At 37.3% G+C, this 18,919-nt stretch overlaps 1 protein-coding gene across 1 annotated transcript; it reads left to right on the forward strand.

Annotated features, from left to right (window-relative positions):
* The first annotated feature begins 119 nt into the window (after positions 1–119).
* Positions 120–11,099, forward strand: LOC139709207 (uncharacterized). The gene is made up of 5 exons (XM_071621156.1): positions 120–266; positions 1,160–1,318; positions 5,695–5,864; positions 8,446–8,614; positions 10,779–11,099. Exons 1-5 carry the CDS (start codon positions 155–157, stop codon positions 11,036–11,038), a joined length of 870 nt encoding a protein of 289 aa, XP_071477257.1. The 5' UTR covers positions 120–154; the 3' UTR covers positions 11,039–11,099.
* The last annotated feature ends 7,820 nt before the right edge of the window (positions 11,100–18,919 follow it).

The raw sequence follows: 18,919 nt of genomic DNA on the forward strand, positions 1-18,919 counted from the left end.
AAATTCCAGCAGGAAATCTAGTTGTAACGGTAAGATCTACTAAAATCTAATGCGAAATCTAGTACTTGGATGACGATTTGAGTTCCGATTCGATGTAATTTCAGCTATTAACAGGTTTTGAAAGGGCAGAGCCGAGTGTCTTACTACTGCAACCATGCTAGTGCCTTTGATTGTAACGGCTGTCATCTCAGTAGCGGCCGCTCTACCTGTGACCACACCCATTCCTACACCCACGCCTCCACCGAACGGTATCCGTCAATGTGCCCGTGAGTGTGGGACATCTCCTTCAAATATCTATACATTAATGCATCCATTCTACAAATACAGCCTGCTGAATGAGCATCATAATTATCATATCAAACCCCTCTCCTAACCTGCAAACAGCGTCCGATTTTCGTCTTTCACGTGAAAAAGCTGTCCAACATTGGAAAACAAGCCAAAAGTTTGATGTGGGTTTAATTTTTGGGGGTATGATATTCCAAGATTTATACTGTAACCACCCTTTCTACTCAAATCTGCAGTTTGGAAGCGTAGGATGAGCCAAAGGAAGTGTTTAATAGATTGCCGTGTCATTTCTTGTTTACAGATTTGAAGTATAGCGTACTCCGCTTTCCATCGAGGGGTGAAATGAAAGTTTGCATGAATACCCCTAGAAAAGTTTGAAAAACTTCGCTACTGTTGAGAGTATCATGGATAAGATGTGCGTAGTAAGAAAGCTAAGATTCCAGCTGATTTGATTATCCCTTCTTGTCATGTTCGTTGAGATTAATTTGAATATTCCGCACGTCTGACTAATCTTATAAGTGAACTTGATACCAAAGCTCCTTTACTCGGAGGCAATTTTTCATTTATACGGGATGGATTTTCTACCACTTTGTTGGTAGTGGTGGTGGTGGTGGAGGGGGAGGGACATCCAATTTCAAAGAGTTACATGATTATCATTTCAGGCCTATTCACCTCCTTCCTTTTTTTTTTGTTGAGACGAAAAATCACACTCTGTGAATCAAACTAAATTGATAGATAATAATAATGAGGTCTTATTTACCCAGGGTAGCCTCTTCAGTGTTGCTACTGCTCTACAAGATCAATCAACCAATTAGTTTGTTGATTAACCTGTTAATCAATAAGTTTGGGATGTTGACCTCTCCGACCTAACTAGGATCTCCATGTCCCGAGTACACCTTGCTGGAGGATTATGGTGATGGATTCTTCAAGCGTCGTGTCGAACCAGGCGCGTGGGTCTACAAGGTTGCGCCGACCTGCAACATATCATCCGCTACAATGAGTGTTTACATGGACCTCAACAACTACTTCCACGGTAATGGTTCTTGTAATACTTTGTTTTTGTTCAATGCATCGTTGCTGTCCTAAAGAAATGCACACAATATACTTTCACTTCCCGTTCGCCTTTATAGTACAATCAGCAGGGTTCTTTGTTGTTGCTGTTGTTAAGTGCTTTTTCCCCGTTGTTCTATTAGTTAAGTTTTTGTACGGAGCAAAGATTTTCAAGTACATTCATATTCTAATTTAGTATCAACCAAGCAAACACGAACTTATTTATCACAGTCAACTTGAACGCGATGAGGAATCGCATTTTTAAAAAAATTTTTTATTCAAGTTCCATATTCCACATTCCATATTCAGGCTTCATATTCCATTTCAGGCTTCATATTCCATATTCAGGCTTCATATTTCGGAGTAAAATATGTATAACACAACATTCAATTTTAGACATAATTTCACAAATGTATAAGGACATGTAATAAAATGATGTGTAAATATGAGGAACCTACTAAAAAGCAATGCTTGTAGGATGTAGGTTCTAAAGAAACAGTATAAGCGTTTAGTACAACATGCTAATTATACGAAAGATAACGAAACACAAGCGAAAATCGGTATGTCGAGATAATAATAAACTCTACAGAATGTACAAAATAGTTTATGATGTTCAAGGTAAAACTCAGGGATTCAATGCTCCATAAAATTGTACTATTGGTCAAAGAAATGTGGCCAAATGAAGTCAAATGAAGACACCCGAGCGAGGCATCATTGAGAATAAGAACGGATATATCAAAATGGTCACAGTAAGTAACTATACATAAGATTCTAAAAAATTGGCTTTTAGATTTTGCTTAAAGGAACTTAGAGAACTTGATTGCAGCCGAACAGAATCTAACTCATTCCAGAAAGAAGGACCGGTAGAAGTAATTGTCTTAAGGGCTAGAACTGTACGAACGGGGGAAAAGTGATATGATCCACTTTGTCTTGTAGGGTAATTATGAATTTCACTGTTTTTAACAAACATTGAGGAAAATAAACTAGGAAGATCGCCAATGCTCAACTTATACATAAAAATTCCAACGTGATACAAATACAAATCAGAAACTTTTAGTAATTTACTGGAAACAAACAATTCAGCTGTATGATCCAAAAAATGTGCACAATTTAAAATACGCAAGGCCTTTTTCTGAATCACAAATAACGAATCGATTTTAGTCTTAGAGCAATTACCCCAGGCCAATATTCCGTTATTTAAGTAAGGTAAGAATAGAGTTGAATAGAGGGAATGCAATATTGGCTTGGGGAAGAGGTACTTCAATTTGTGAATAACTCCAACGTTTTTACACAACAACTTACATAAATAATCAACATGAACCTTCCAAGAAAGATTACTATCAATATAAATACCTAAAATTTTTGTTGAATCTATTTGATTTAACTGCAAACCATTTACTAATACTGAACCTGGAAGAAACTTTATTGTATTACTAAAAACCATATAATTAGTCTTGTTTATATTGAGCGATAATCTATTCGCCTGTATCCATTCAAATACCAGTTGCAGTTCGTTATTCACAGAATCAAGCAACACATAAGGATCTGAGTGAGAATAAAAAAGACTTGTGTCATCCGCAAACAGAAGAAAAGACAGCAGAGAGGATGAGTTGCGGAAGTCATTAATATAAAGAATAAATAAAAGAGGACCTAAGAGGGAGCCCTGTGGAACGCCACAGCAAATAGAACCTATTTCTGAGTCGTGGTTATTCACAGTAACAAACTGAGTTCTTTCGGTAAGATAACTTCTGAACCACTCCAAGGCCTTTCCACGAATGCCGTAATGATTTAATTTGTACAAAAGTAGTTCGTGGTCTATTGTGTCAAAGGCCTTGGAGTAGTCCAGAAACAAGCCGACTGTATGCGACTGTGAGTCTATAGCTTTCGCAACTTTCTCTACAAATAATATAGCATGAGTGGTTGCATGTTTTTTCCGGAATCCGAATTGATTATCAGCTAAAATATCACATTCATTTAAGAATTTAAGTAAACGATTATAAACCACCTTCTCAAGTATTTTAGAAAAAGAAGACAGTAATGATATTGGTCGATAATTTCCCAACTTATCCTCTCTACCCTTCTTATAGATTGGTAAAACTTTGACAATTTTCATTTGAGCGGGCACAATGCCAGTAAGTAAAGACAAATTCAAAATGTGGACTAATGGTGAAAGAATGTCATTTATAATACATTTTATGAGATGATTAGAAAATCCATCGTGACCTGCACTCTTCTTGGGGGAAAGAGAATTAATAATATCTAAGACCTCTGCTTCAAATACAGGGAGAAAAAATAAAGACTGAGGATTGGAATTTAGTGGATATGAGTGGAAAGGTCTGTGTGCAGACGAAATGTTGCGTGCCAAATTTGGACCAATGTCAACAAAAAAAAGAATTTTATTGAACATGCCTGTTTATAGATTATGCCTGTTTAGTAATCGGTAAATTTGGTGCATGCCTTACATCAACCTCAGTTATGTGACGAATATCTCATACACATAATTTGACTATGACGATGAGAAAATATTATCTGCTATAACAACTATGCATTACATTATTACTATAATTATTCAATGACAATATAATGACAAAATTTCTTATGAAATATATTGGTAGTCATTTTAACACGTTTAACTAGTTATTTCTTACACATAATTAATTATGCATACACTGAAAATAAAATTAATGCTTGGCCGGTAAGATAATCTTATTTTAGCGTGTTTCAAATTCTGCGGAATCAAAGATGTAATAGTATATTGCATCATAACGCGCATAAAATTCTGGTGCTTTTTTTTTCGCGCTAGTTTAATATCGCGCGAAATAGGTGAAAATTTCCACAGCTACGAAAGATGTATCTTTTTTTTTATATCCGTAATTAACATATAGATATATGTGACCACGCATCACCAAACGAATACAAAGTCGCATCCCTTGATTTTGCTTGAGAACCTCAAAAGGATGAAACAGGTCAACCAAGTCAATCTTGAGTTTTTAGTACTTTCTTAAAGAGTTATTCTTCGTCTACATTATACATAAGTTTAGGGTCTTAAAACGAACAGGAAAGTGTGTTTTCAACAGTTTTTCCACAACCCTCTTTTTATAATTTTCTTTAAAATCCTTTACACACCCTTCAATTTCAACTCTAATAACTTTTGAATAGATAATGCTACCATCTTGAAAGTTGGCATTTATTATGGACAGAATATGTTGATTAAGCATGCTCATTTTCATAATTCCTCGTTGTTGCTACGGTGGTGTACATCCTGTTTTTCTTTTTTGTCCCATTCATTGCACAGCCAGCACGGTTTCTAAAGATTAAGCACTTGAATAGACCCTTTACTTCAGAGCCTCTTTTCTCAGTTCACACCTTTCCAGAGTGTGTGCTTTCTTTCCAATATTTAAATAGGTTAGGAGAGTCCAACTGAATTGAGTTATACATCATTTTGAAGCTTAGAATCTCCTCTTTCAATATCTGCCCTTAACTAAAAATCTGTTTTGGGGGACTTTTTGTTGGTTTGTGGTGCAGGGTCACATATGAGTCTCAGGGCTCAACATTAGAGAAAAATCCCACGGCCAGGGACCCCTAGACTATAATCTTATCAATATGTAAATGTCGCGCCTCCGATTTGAAGAAATGAATGGTGTGTTTTTTTGGTGACCCGACATCAAAAATTTCATGTGTTCACACGACTATGTTTTCAAATGTAAACATTCTTTTCTCTTGGCCAAATTTCACTGCCAAATTTTATCTTCTCAACTATGTATCAACGCCCCTGTATGATTATTGAATATAATGATTTTATGAATAGGGACCTAGGTGTAGTGTCATGGAAATTAGGTTTATGCCTCAATTGAATATCGAATTTGAAGACCTTGTAAAATTATAGTTACAATACGTATTGTTCAAAGTCCGTTACCATACTTTTCATACATGACTATCAGGGTTAATAGTAATGTTAAAGTTTAATTAAACAATTTCATTTAAAAAACTCTTTACACATACGTGGAGTTTTTACAAAATTATCATGTTTTATTGTACTGTTTTAATAATTGTTTTATTTATCTGATTTTTTTTTTCGGGCCACCAAATTTAATTTCATCGTTGTCGGGCCGCGACATTTGCTGATTATGGTGGCTGGAATGGGCCACCATCAGAAAAAAAAAAAACGTCTCGAGCATTGGACGGGCCCTTATACAAGTTTTATATATTTGTAATATTAGACAGTGCTTTTGAATATCATAAGGTTTTTTGTTGTTGTTGTTTTTGTTTTTACTATTACTCATTATTTTGTTTGTGTGTGTGTGTGTGTGTGTGTGTGTGTGTGTGTGTGTGTGTGTGTGTGTGTGTGTGTGCCTGTAGACAATGGCATCAAGCGAACCACCCCTATCATCCTGACTGTGAAAGAGAACAGACATCGCTCCTTGGTTTGCCCGGAGGAGTCGGACGACCTCTTATGCTGCCCACAGTTCTTCAGCCTGCTATTCTACATTCCCTCGGAATCACAGGCTACAGCGCCACCACCGTCAAATGTGCGTTAGTCAACATCCTTCACAAAACCAATATACTCACGCTCTTTATTTTCTTTCTGTAAAGGGACTGTACAGTACTGGTTGAGGTAGGTATTCATGTTTTGAACATTCCTAAGTGAGATAATGAAAAGCCTCTTATGAAATATGAAAGAGCATGTAATCTTAAGAAGGATTCAACGTTTATTTGATGAAAATTGGTTTTCAAATGGCTGAGATATCCAAAAAAGTACTAGTAATAAAAGGCGACATGCTACAACTTTATAAGGATCTCTTTGTTTCACCTTTAGTTGTTTTTTTTTTTGATATCTCAGCCATTTCAAAACCGATTTTCATCGAATAAACTTTTGATACCCCTTAGAACTGCATGCTCTTTGATATCTCATAGAGCGGTTTCTGAATATCTCGCAAAACGTTAAAAGCTAAATCTTCACCTCGACCAGAACTGTACACACCCTTTAAGGTGCAGTTCCACATTTCAACATGCCTAAAATTATATGGAACAGAGTGATATAGAAGTTTCATTAAAACATGAATTTGAATTAAAAAAGCTATGGAAGACTTTACAATTCTATCATTATGCTCTTTTTACCGAATAGTGACAGCACAAGCAAAGTTTGAAGAGTTATGATGCAGTAACCTCATTTATTGTATTCTCTTCCACTATTTAAAGGCGTATTCCAGACGATCTTCACAATTTTGCATTATGCAGGCCTAGTACATAATATATTGACAACTCCATATAATTATATATTTGTGGATTTTATTGTGGTTCTTGGGCAGGGAAATCTATGCTCTGAAAATTTTTAAACAAATTACACTGAACAGTGTTGATGGAATAGGAGCCCCACACAATTTCAGAAGTGGAGCAGTGTAATTTCATTTCAATACCGCTTGCTTAACAAATTCAACTGTGTGAAATGCATTCGCGCCTTCTTCTTTCATTCCATTCTGCTTCCTCTTATGGTGAGGCTGCCGTGTCATCATCCTTGTTCATTGCTAACACAGAATTTGAAAACTTTTGTATTCCTCAACCCAATCACCATAAAATTCTGAAACTCCGTACTCAGTACCATACTCAATATCAACAGTACTCTATATCATCAGATATGATACTGATTGAGGTTGAAACAGGATTTTTTTCTCTCTCTGTCATATTATGATATATTATTTCTGTTGTTATATAATGAATGAAAGAATGGTATTGTAAGCAGGTTATTTATGTTTATTCAGCTAGCCTGTCTTTAAAGGGGATGGCTAGTAACCGATCAGTGGGAATCAGTGGGAATGCTGAGGGATGATTGTTCCAATCCTTGTGGGATTCATTTAAGAGTACATTATATATCTACTGTTGTGTGAAAATTGTTTGCTTCAGAACGGTCTCATATTCAAGTAATGTGCAGATTAATGCCCCGTCACTGACCAGGCACGCTAACCTGGAAACATTAAAATGTTGTATATTTTTGTGTGTTGATTGTTTCCGAGAAAGAAGATTTCATGTCATTTTGATAAATGTATGATTGTAATTATGTAATATGATGTGAAATGAAGAATTATGGATTATGCAATATATACATGTGCTGTAACCTAGACACTTATATATTTTTTTCAATTTTTTCTCAGTTATGTCTCAACATATCACTTCTCAGTGAATTGCAATGTTAAATATGAAGTTGATTATCTATTTTTCTACCTCCGCAATAGTCAACTATCTGGCCATGTTGTAAGTGTACCCTAATTGTATATCATGTTATTTTCTTTTAATGTGTCTACAATGTATGTATTTCGTGATGTACGTTATTGTATGTGTAGGGCCTATGAGAATAACAGTGTTTAGCCACTGACAGAGCTACCCTACTGAAACAAAACAAACAAATAAATAAATGAATAAATAAGTATAGATAATATCATAGTTGTTCAAATGTAAAAGATTGAAAAAAAAAATCATCCGGAGGTCTCCTTTAACCCTATCCGTACGGGAACCTGGTGGCCTGCGTATTAAGTCTATGGGCATTTCAGAATTCAGTACATGGAGGGTTAACTGAAAGTCCCACTCTCACAATAAATCTAGATATGACAGAGACACAGCTAGCCGGTAGTCACATTCTTGACGAGGATAGCCACTCATCGAATTGGGGGAGGGGGGGGGGTGCTCAGTGTTGTGCATATGTGTGGAGAGTTGTGTAGCGATGAAATTGTGTGTCCATGTCACATAATGTTAGTAACTTGCATATTGAATGCAGGTTTTGTAGTCATTAGTTGTTCTTTATGCAAAGTTCGGGCCCCTTTTTTGAATATTTAGTGAAGACAAAGCAATCGAATGACCATCATCGCTCTTAAATCGTTTTTATCATAATAAAATGGGGTACACGTCCTCCAATTGGACAGAGAAATCAGAGAAATCAGAGAAAATCTAGCCGTCGCAAATGCTGTAAAAGAAAACAGAACCAGATAGAATCATATAAACAGCATTATCACCATTTTCTCTTATTTTGATTTTGAATGTTTTCAGGATATTCAAATCCGCGTTTCGCTAAGATCATAATCTAATAAAATCCCACTTTTTTCATTCTGTCATTCACAGAAGTCTGACATTCATCTGATCCGAGTTTCAGAGCCACGAGAATTCTACGGCCGTGCTATCATTGGTGGCCGCCCGACACTAGGCGCGTTAGAACAGCATTACGGAGAGCTTCTGACGTTTCTGGAGGAGCGGAATTTCTGGTTCAGCCGTGACTCGCACGCCATCTTGTGTAAGTTTGAATTTCTATACATGTAGTGAATTGCAGCCATATTGTCGAACCTCTAGACACACATCCAAAATATGAAAATACATTAAAACAGAACTCCGCATCAACGTAATGTTAACTCGAATAAATAGATTGGAGTCAAGCGAATAGAGTAGAATGGAATAGAATAAAAAAGAATAGAATAGAATAGAATAGAATAGAGTAGAATAGAATAGAATAGAATAGAATAGAACAGAATAGAATAGAATGAATAGAATGAATAGCATAGGATGAAATGAAAAAAAAATTCGTCCAGATTGGAAAAGATATTACACAAGAATAATTATCACCAATTTAACTCCTGAAATGTGCAAGAAAGATATGGGTTAAACTCAAATTTGTTGCAATACTAATTGATACTCTGTAGTTACTAAGAAAGAAATTGAGTATGAAGGAATGGAGACTTCTAAGTTACTTTGGTCAGCAAGAGGTAGCTAGATTAGTCCATTGTGCAAAGTAGGCATAATTTCGTGTAGTCCTGCGTATATAATCAGTATCATACGTCAGTACTATGGTTTCTAGAACATAGACACACTAACACACATTCGGGATAAAGTATGGTATTTGTTACAAAATGATTATCATTACAATCTGAAGAACTAATGAATACAAACGAACTTATAATCTAAAGAGTCCCGGAGGTACGTGTCATATATTCCCTCAGAGTAGAGATCCAAAAAGCAAACGAACATATTTTACAAACAAACGAACAAACCGATAACAAACCCTGATGGGTTGATAATAAAACATTTACATATTAGGCCTATATCTGAAATGGAATTGCATTCAAATCGAGAAATATATCAATACAACACATAGATTGTAATCGCTATCTCTTTAGCACCAATAAACAAAGAAATGTTCATATACTGGCAAGCACGCACTTCCACAGACTGGATTATGCACATAACAGAAGTGAATGATATTATTCTAGCCTAGAATGCAGGGAGCTCGCATCACACCCCATTTCATTTGCATATATTAGATGGTATACGATGGTATTAAATGACATGATGTCCCTGTTGGTAACAAAGAAAATATGCAAAATTTAAAAAGGTACATGACACTTTCTTACTTTATATATTTTATTTCAACGAAAGTTCTTTCATCAATATCTGTTCAACCTGAGCTATTTTTAATGGATTTAACTTTGGAGAGGTATATCACATAACATCAGCATTTCTTACTTGTTTACCCACTGTTGTGAGAAATGAAATAACAGAGATCTTAATCATACACAAACTTAACATATAAACTGCCTCAATTATTTATGTAATTGAGTAGGAGGCCTATATGAATATAAGAACGACCCAAGTCCATGGAAGACCATTTCGATTAAACTAAAAAAAACTTCATGTCTTTTTTATTTGTCCAATAATATTCTATTTAACTGTGATGGGAAGGCAACATTGTATATACAAATAAGAACATTATATTATTATGACAATTAACATTTACATTAATTGTGGAGAGGCCATTTTGTGTGGTGGACTTGGGTCGTTCTTTGATTCGTATTCATGATATTCTGCGATAGAGATGAGAGAAGGATGAGAGAGGGCGCTATAATATGAATGTAAGAACGACCCAAGTTCTTCTTTCTTACATTAATATAAGATTTAACTCATTCATTTCAGGCACTTCCGGGGGTAATTAGGATTTATCATTTATACACAAGATGAGTCTATGCATAAGCTAAAATTTCCCATGTCAAACTAAATTTGACCAAAAATTGGACTTGGGTCGTTCTGATATTCAGGTCTTCAATTATAATGTTTACTTGAAAATGGCATACAACACACACATACTGAAGCTTTTCGACATAGTGCATGTCGAAAAGCTTCAGTATGTGTGTGTTGTATGCCATTTTCAAGTTTTGTAGTACCAAACACTTATTCATAATGTTTACTATGCAATGCCTGTATTTAGGCTATTAAAAACAACTCATTTCTATCGACATCACGGTGACTGCCGATATTCATTAGGAAAGGAAAGGCGGAGCCGTTCTATATTACGGCTCTGAGGAAATGACTTAATTAACGCCCTCTGTTGTCGCAGTTTGCATTATGGCTTTAAATAGCTATCTTCTTGTATAATTATTCTCTTTGTGCATCAACGTAAAATTATACAGCTTACGATGATCCACGGAGACCCCAGCCACATCGCTTTGAAATTCTCGTACCAATCGAGGACGAAGACCACGGACACGGGAACGGGCACGGGAACGGGAACGGACACGGACACGGACACGGACACGGACACGGGCACGGGCACGGGCACGGGCACGGACATGGACACGGACAGGACGATCACGATGATGATGAGGACCGTGGACGTCGTCCTCGTCGTGAGGTCGATGATCTTCTCGAGGTTGATTTGATTCCCGTTTAAACGAGCCATGACTGCACACCTGGACCACACGAGCCTGATGAAAGTTACTCTACTTTGACAATTTGGTCTCTTCTCCCTCAGTCCCTCCCTCCTCTCTCTCTTCCTCTTTTTTTCTTTTTATCTCTCTATCTTTTCACGTAATCACTATATCTTTACAGGACTTTTTTTGTCTTCCATCGTATGATGTATATGTACGCATACTATAAACAGGTGCCTATTAAAGGCTTAATCATAACTGTATATCAGTCTGTACCTGAATCATTATAACAACAACAAAAGTTAGGGAAAATGCCGCTTTTTGTAATAATTTCTAGAACGGTATTGGTTTCCATAGCTGGTGGAAATCTTTCATGAGGCCTAGAAAACCAGATCGTGTAGGTATGTATCAGATGTCGTTACTTCATTTCATACAGTGACTGTTCGGGAGGGTCTTGCAAAAGAAGTTAGTCCCTTAGATATAAAAACAAAACAAAACAAAAAACAAACAAACACGTGATCACACAAGTTAAGATCAAAAGCGGTGACTGTCAGTAACTCAACGTCGTGGTTTCTGCAGACCAAATCACATAACCATCGTGTTGATTATTATTGTAAATGTTATGTTTTGCGAATAGGCATTTTCCTAATGTCACCATCCCCCCCCCCCCCCCGGAAAAAAATGAAGAATACCAACAGAAAATACTTATCTTGCCTATTATTTTTCTCATGTTCCTTACACAAAGAAAACGAAACCCTGATGAATGTTTGAGACAATGATTCCGTGGATATTTCAAGTTTGCACAAACAGTTTGGATGAGACGTCTTCCCTCGATCTATTTACATATTACAAGCATCAGATATTAGTAGCACGTTAATGCCGAATATGATTATATTTACACTCTCGTGAATCTCATAAATCCATTTCATTTGTACTGATTTCCTACTTTAACCCACCTGCTTTCATCGATGTACGATTTTGCTTTGAGAAGAAATTCCGTTTATAAATCACTTCTGTTCAGTAACTTGTTAGAAACAATTTCGTTACGAACCTGGTAGAGTATAGGATGCCTGTATAATAGGCATGCAACGAATGAACCTGTTTTGTGTTAAAGATAAGAAACTGTAAGTCAACCATTAAATCACTCTTTCTCTCATCAGTGAAGTCTGTCTTTTTCTCTATTTTTGTGACGATATATCATATATTGATGGTGCAGAAACGAGACTCCAGACAGTTGCTAAGGCAACGTGTGTGATTGAAGAACGAGACTCTCCGGGTGGATAGGTAGAAGCATGGAATGATGCGTGGAAGGAGGAGAATGTAGTCAAAGTGTAAGCTGATCGTGGACTCTGATAAAATGCAGAAATTTGTGACAAATTGAGTTGACGCAAACCTTGCCCTTAAAGAATTGCTTATTCCCCTCACCCCAAAGGACACACACACACACACACACACACACGCACACACACACACACACACACACACACACACACACACACACACACACACACACACGCACACACACACACACACACACACACACACACACACACACACACACACACACACACTAAAAGCTCAGGCACGCCTAAAATCATACTGGTCATGCAACAAATTACAAGATATGTACGTAACAAAATTACTGCAATCTCTTCACATATCGCATGCAAATGATGGGCGCCCATTTTTCTGTATTTCTGAGGCATTGTCTTCTAAAAAGATGGGAGGACGCTGGTGAATAAATTGTGTTGTTGCAGTCGAGGTTCTCAGCACTTGCCTTTTTTTTCACTCAACAAACTTGGGTCACATTTTTCAAAATGGCCAAAGTTGCTCATATGTAGCTACACTCGGCAAGCTTGCTTTTAACATGTTTAAGTAGGTGCCATTGTGTTTCTCTACAGCATTCTTTTACTTTGACTGTAAAAAAAGATTATTTCTAATCTTTTGTCATGGTCTTCCATCGGAGCCCTGAGTGATACTGATAAACATAGTTATGCAAACTACATCAAAACGTACTTACAAGATAAAACAAAAAGGTATATACTGTACATTGCAAAGTAACATAGAACATATTATATGTTAACATGGCACAACATGAGTTCACCAGAATGCCGAAATACCGATCAAGTCGCTATTATGTGCAGGAATATTAATAGATATCACCAAAAAAATTGATGAGTAGATTTAAAATAAATAACAACTTTGTTTAAAAAATCTTTTTAAAAGAATATAGGCCTATGGAAGAAGCTGATCTGATTGAATCATCTAGCTTGTTCCATTCAAGCAAAGAAGATATGACTGGGCTACACTTATAACAATCAGAGCGAAATCTCGGCACACGTACTTGCCTTGTGTAATGTTCATGAACATCATTAGGTTTAACTATTACAAAAGGCCACCGCTCACAATACGATTTTCGGTGGCACGACTGACCGACTTTGGATCCGAAATAAATCACAATAACCTAAGAATAAACACGCTAGTTTATTTCAGATCGGTCATACAGCAGTCATACTGCGGTCTTAAGTGTACCTGAAGGTAAGAAGGTTCTAAGTTATGAACGCATTTATATAGCATTTAAAAAAAATGATCAAAGTACATAGGTAGACTTGTGAAATGCATCATTTTATGTAATTTGCATGCAAAACAGGTCAACTAACATGTCATCGCTTCGTGAAAATAACAAAATGTCAAATGTTAAACTTTGATCTCTTAATTTCATGTACGATGTTCTTCATAGAGCTTCTAAACCGTGTTTTCCCCCTCTGCTACACACTGTAAAAATCGCCTTGAATATGAAACGCAGTTGCACATTCCCCTGTCTCTATGTTGAAGCGTCGATCAAAGACTCTTGAAGAAGCACCCGTCCCGTGGGCAGTGATCTCTTCAGTCTATGTGACTGTACATGGGTGAGCAATGTAAGCCACGAAGATTACTTGAAGAGCGCACTCTTGCGGCAAAGTTTTGAAGCAGCTGCATGTCTCACGCAATCCGAGGAGGGCGCTTTTGCGAGTTTGCTAGAGGTTGTATTCATGATATTACCTCGCTCCTGTCGAGGAATTAAACTTGCTATCGAGTGGTAGAAGATATTGTTAACTGCATTGTTTCACTTACATTATTTCTCTTGATTTACAGCAGGACAAAGAAAGTGATTTGTGATATGTACGTCATGATCAGTTTATGAATATGGCCTAGTACATTTCCGAGATTTTTTTTTAATTTATATATAATTATTAATTAGCAAGCTTTCGGTACCCGAGAAAGGACGTTTGGTGGGTTGCATTTCCGTAGAATTTGTTTCCAAGTCAAGTTAATGGTCAAAACGTCTAAGCGCAAACTTGTTTGATGGATCTCTATTAATAATATTTGGTACATAAGATCGTGCGTGAACCTTCAAAGTAAATAAAAAAAAACACATTCTCAATAACTAAAGAAAAAGCGTTCCTAAATCGACTAAAAAGTAGCACAACACATCAACAGGTATGAGCAAAAGACCAGTATAGCAGGAACAATTCCTAGCATATTTCCTATATCCCATTTGCTTCGCCGGGGGAAATATTTATTTCAGCCCCTAAATGGAAACTTCATAGCTTACCTCCCTGCTCTGGCGTTTGTTTCGGCCTGTGTTTCATGGGAACGATGCAGTTGTTTGTTCGCAGTGTTTTACGTGTAAGTAAAAGTGATTACTCCTCCTTTGTTCTGCAGTACGCAATGGCGAGGTTTCTTTACTGAAGAGACTAAACCGAACACAAAGACACGCAAATAAAAATTTCCGCGAGGAGAATATTGCATACCAAGAGTTTCAGCGGTGTTGACGTGGTAAGATGGGACCTGTTTCATGACGACGTCTATCATCATTTTAAGATGCTTTGATTGCATTCTCCATGGTAACAGCTGATTAAACAACCTGATTGGTTGATTGCTACCCGACGTCTTTTTTTTTTTTTACTTCTCGACTAATGCTGAATTAGCCCTTGTAAAGGAAGGATTAGAACTATCCGAGCCAGCTCGCTGCTTATCCATGGTTCAAATGACAAAACAACCATAAACACGATAAAACTAAATAGATATCACCCACTTACGTTATCCAACTCGCGTTTTAAGTTAGCAAGCTCCCTGTAATGTTTAAAGTGTTATCTCATTGCACTGTAAGGCAAAGTAAACGTTCACGTGCTGTCCATGACAGTTGCGCTTAACAACTCTGTGTCTAATAACTATGTCATTTTCTCATTTTACCTTTTATCTGCCCGTGCGGTAATTGATTGTTTAGGCAGAACGATAACCAGAACGTTCTATCTGAAGTTACCATTAATTCAAGTTCCACTGAGCTTTAGCTGTCACATCTTTGTCTCATATTGTTTAGATAAGCTTTCATATTCACATAAGTTCAAAAAGTGTCAAAGGTATACATGGGTAAGCACGTACAACTTTTATTACCAGGACATAAACGTGTGTCGAAGAAATACGTGACGGTTCTCACATTGACTACATTATCATAATATATATTTCGCCACTGTTTTCGATACACAGCTGTGCTCCCATCTCACCATAGAGACTGACTAAACTGTTTACTATAACGGACACCTTCATATCTTGAGTCTTGAGTCTTGATGAGGTTATCCCTCTTCCAGCTCCAAGAAGCTATAATGGATAAACCTCTCATTCATTCATTCATTCATTCATTCATTCATTCATTCATTCATTCATTCATTCATTCATTCATTTATCAATCCGTCTGTCTGTCCGTCCGTTCGTTCGCTCGTTTGCTCATCCATTCATTCATTTTTTCATTTCTAATGGAAACATCTATAAATATTTCACAGAAATTGAATACGTAAATTACGTCACAATACATACTAAAGGATAAGTTTACAGAATATTGTACGTATACGGAAATGCTGGAAAGGGCGGGGAGGAATGTTGATAAGTAGTGGTGGTAGGGTGCATTCCCCCGACACGTAATACAACACGTGCCGTGGGGAGGTGTCACGGAGATGATCTCTATTTAGAATAAAACGTGCGCGATGAGGGCGAGTAAAATAGGAATACATCCTCCATCAGAAGGCTGCAAAGTGGTAATAGAGGGAAGTATAATATAGCCTCTTTGAATGTTGTCAGGGTGGTGGCATGCACGACTTGACTAGGTAGGCGGTTCTAGATCCAATTAATCCAGCATGACATAATTGGAAAGAATGAGTACTTGAATGCATCAATGAATGTCTTGGGTATGATGAGCTTCAGGTCATTATCCTTCCGTGCATGGTGGATTACAATTGATTACTGCTGAATATATTGGCAGACTTAGGAGTATAACTCCTTGGGTAGACCATGGAGCTAGTAGCTCTATATGGGTAGACTAACCAGTCCATAGTGGATTGTGTAAAAAAGAAAGGTGAGCATTGTTCCAGGAGTCGCCGGTGATGTAACGCGTTCTATCGCATAGAGCTGACATCAGTGCCCCGTTTCTTAAAATTTGTCATCAATATCGAGTTGCGATAGTTGTTATATGCTAGTGAAATCCTTCCATCTGATTGGCTGAGAGCAAATGATTTTGTCATAGAAATGTGGTAGTTGTTACTGATAACATGTTTTATGAAACTGAACCCAGATGGGGATAGATATCTCAATGTTTCTCACAAAACTGGGCTATTACATGTTATAATTATAACACACCTATATCTGTATCTATCTATCTATCTATCTATCTATCTATCTATCTATATATATATATATATATATTCAATTCAATTCGAAAATTATCGTCCGTTTCTGGAAATTTGTTTTGTTTGCATGCACACACATTACATCGCTTATACATGTACAATGCACACGCATAATATAGACACATAGACATGATAGACATACAAGAGATACACATGTACAACAATACAATATCAATATTCATATATGTATACATTTTATGCCTGTATATATGTGTGTGTGTGTGTGTGTGTGTGTGCGCGCGCGTGCGTGTGTGTGTGTATTTGTGAATTCCGTACATATGTGCATGTATATGAATTTGTATGTAAGTCTAATTATGTTTTAATATCCTTTCAGCCGTCTGACATTCGCTCATGTTGAGGGTAATATGAAATACTTTAGCCGTTAAACAAAAAAAAAATGTTTTTTTTTTGTATTGCCAAAGTTGATAATTAGCGGAGGGTTCTGTAGTTATCATCCTATCAAAATATACATTATCATTCACATTTATATAATTTTTTGAGAGTACAATGACTGTTTCTTCAAATTTTTGCTACCGGAGAACAAAGGTGAGTCAAAGGAAATTTTAATCAGCAAATTGATTACAAAGTAAATTGTGTTGCTGCCCGTGTTTGCTCGACCTTCCCACCTTCCTCGTTGTGGCTGCATCTGCACCTTCTTCCGAGGAAATGTCATGGTACGTCGTAAACTGGAATGCCAGAGCCGAACATATTTGCTCAGTAAATCAAAGATATCTGAACAAGTTGGCCATCAGCCAAACTGATAAAGAGCTCAGATTTTACTGAACATAATACAGGCAGGGAGTTGGGAGACTGCTCTCCCAACATATGTGGTGGAACATGAAGCATTAACCAGCAAACATGGGGGGGGGGGGGGGGAGGGGCGAATGCTGCTTTCGTGTTTGTCATCGTCTGTGAATCAACGTCGATTTTGGCTTCCAGATCACAGCAATCGAATAAAGCCCGTCCTGTAATAATGTGAAGGTATTGGCGGTGATAACGCGGAAGTCAAATGACTAATGGTAACCGTGTTCGTAAAAATAACGACGAGGACAACGGTGATGGCAGTGATGAAGAGAGGATGACAGTGGTGATGATGTTGATGACGGCAATGATAACGACGATGAATACGACAATGACAACAAAAAAAGCTGTCGAGAGATAGCTGCCCTGCTTCATACCATCTTATTACTTTGCTGAACGTGGTTTTCCTCAAGACACTTGTTCACTCTCTCGTGAATTGATGTAAATTCGTATTCATCTAGGTGACGTTCAATGAGGTACAGAATTAAATCAATTCATCTAGACCCCATTTCATAAAAGAAGTCATGGAAGTTAGGATGGCAGCTCTTGCTGGAACGGCAACTTCCGATGGCAACAGCCAATCAGGAGGCTGGATTCTTGTCGTTACTATAGATCATTTCAGCAAGAGTTGCTATCTACCAACTTTTTATGAAATGGGGTTTGGACTTACCGTTTAAATTCCGAGAACGGGTTTACGTCCGATCCTGGGCGCTGTCATCAGCTCGCCTGATTCTGACCTCGACAACTGACTCCAAACGATCACGTCTCCGCCGATCGTCAACGACGATTCCACCTCCCCCCTCCCTCCTTACCACCAAATCAGACAATCTGATGAAGCTCCATGATGTTCAGGATTAGAATTAATGCAATGATGTACACATGTACGTCATTCTGTCATGACCATGATCACGACATGGCATTGTCATAGTATGTCCACACGATGCCGATAGTATGATATAAGGCTTTAACTGCCTCACTTGTCGCCCAGCATGCAACGGGATTAAATTGACAAATCTCCATAAAATTATGTTTATTTGACATCACTCTGTTCATTCAAATCAAAATTAAATGTCTAATAGCACTTGCAATTTATTCTGTTGTTGAAAATGAAATGAAATGAAACGAGGTCAACGAAACCAGCATGCAGTTCACCTGCGAGAGACTCTGATAGAGGTCAATGGACGGTATATAAACCGGACATAATATGACGAGAATGATAATCGTTTCAAGAAGACGACAAGAAACCAAAACATTGCACTTATCGGATGCAATCTCGGGACACACACAATCCCTTGAACTTCCCAAGTATCAAAAACATCCATTTGCAGCGGCTTGTGTACACTATATTCGGTTGATACACCTATAGCATCCGGGTCTTGT

This window comes from Diadema antillarum, unplaced genomic scaffold (genome assembly GCF_040938485.1).
Source record: "Diadema antillarum isolate AM-2024a unplaced genomic scaffold, OU_Dant_1.0 seq00001412_RagTag, whole genome shotgun sequence".
Taxonomy (NCBI): domain Eukaryota; kingdom Metazoa; phylum Echinodermata; class Echinoidea; order Diadematoida; family Diadematidae; genus Diadema; species Diadema antillarum.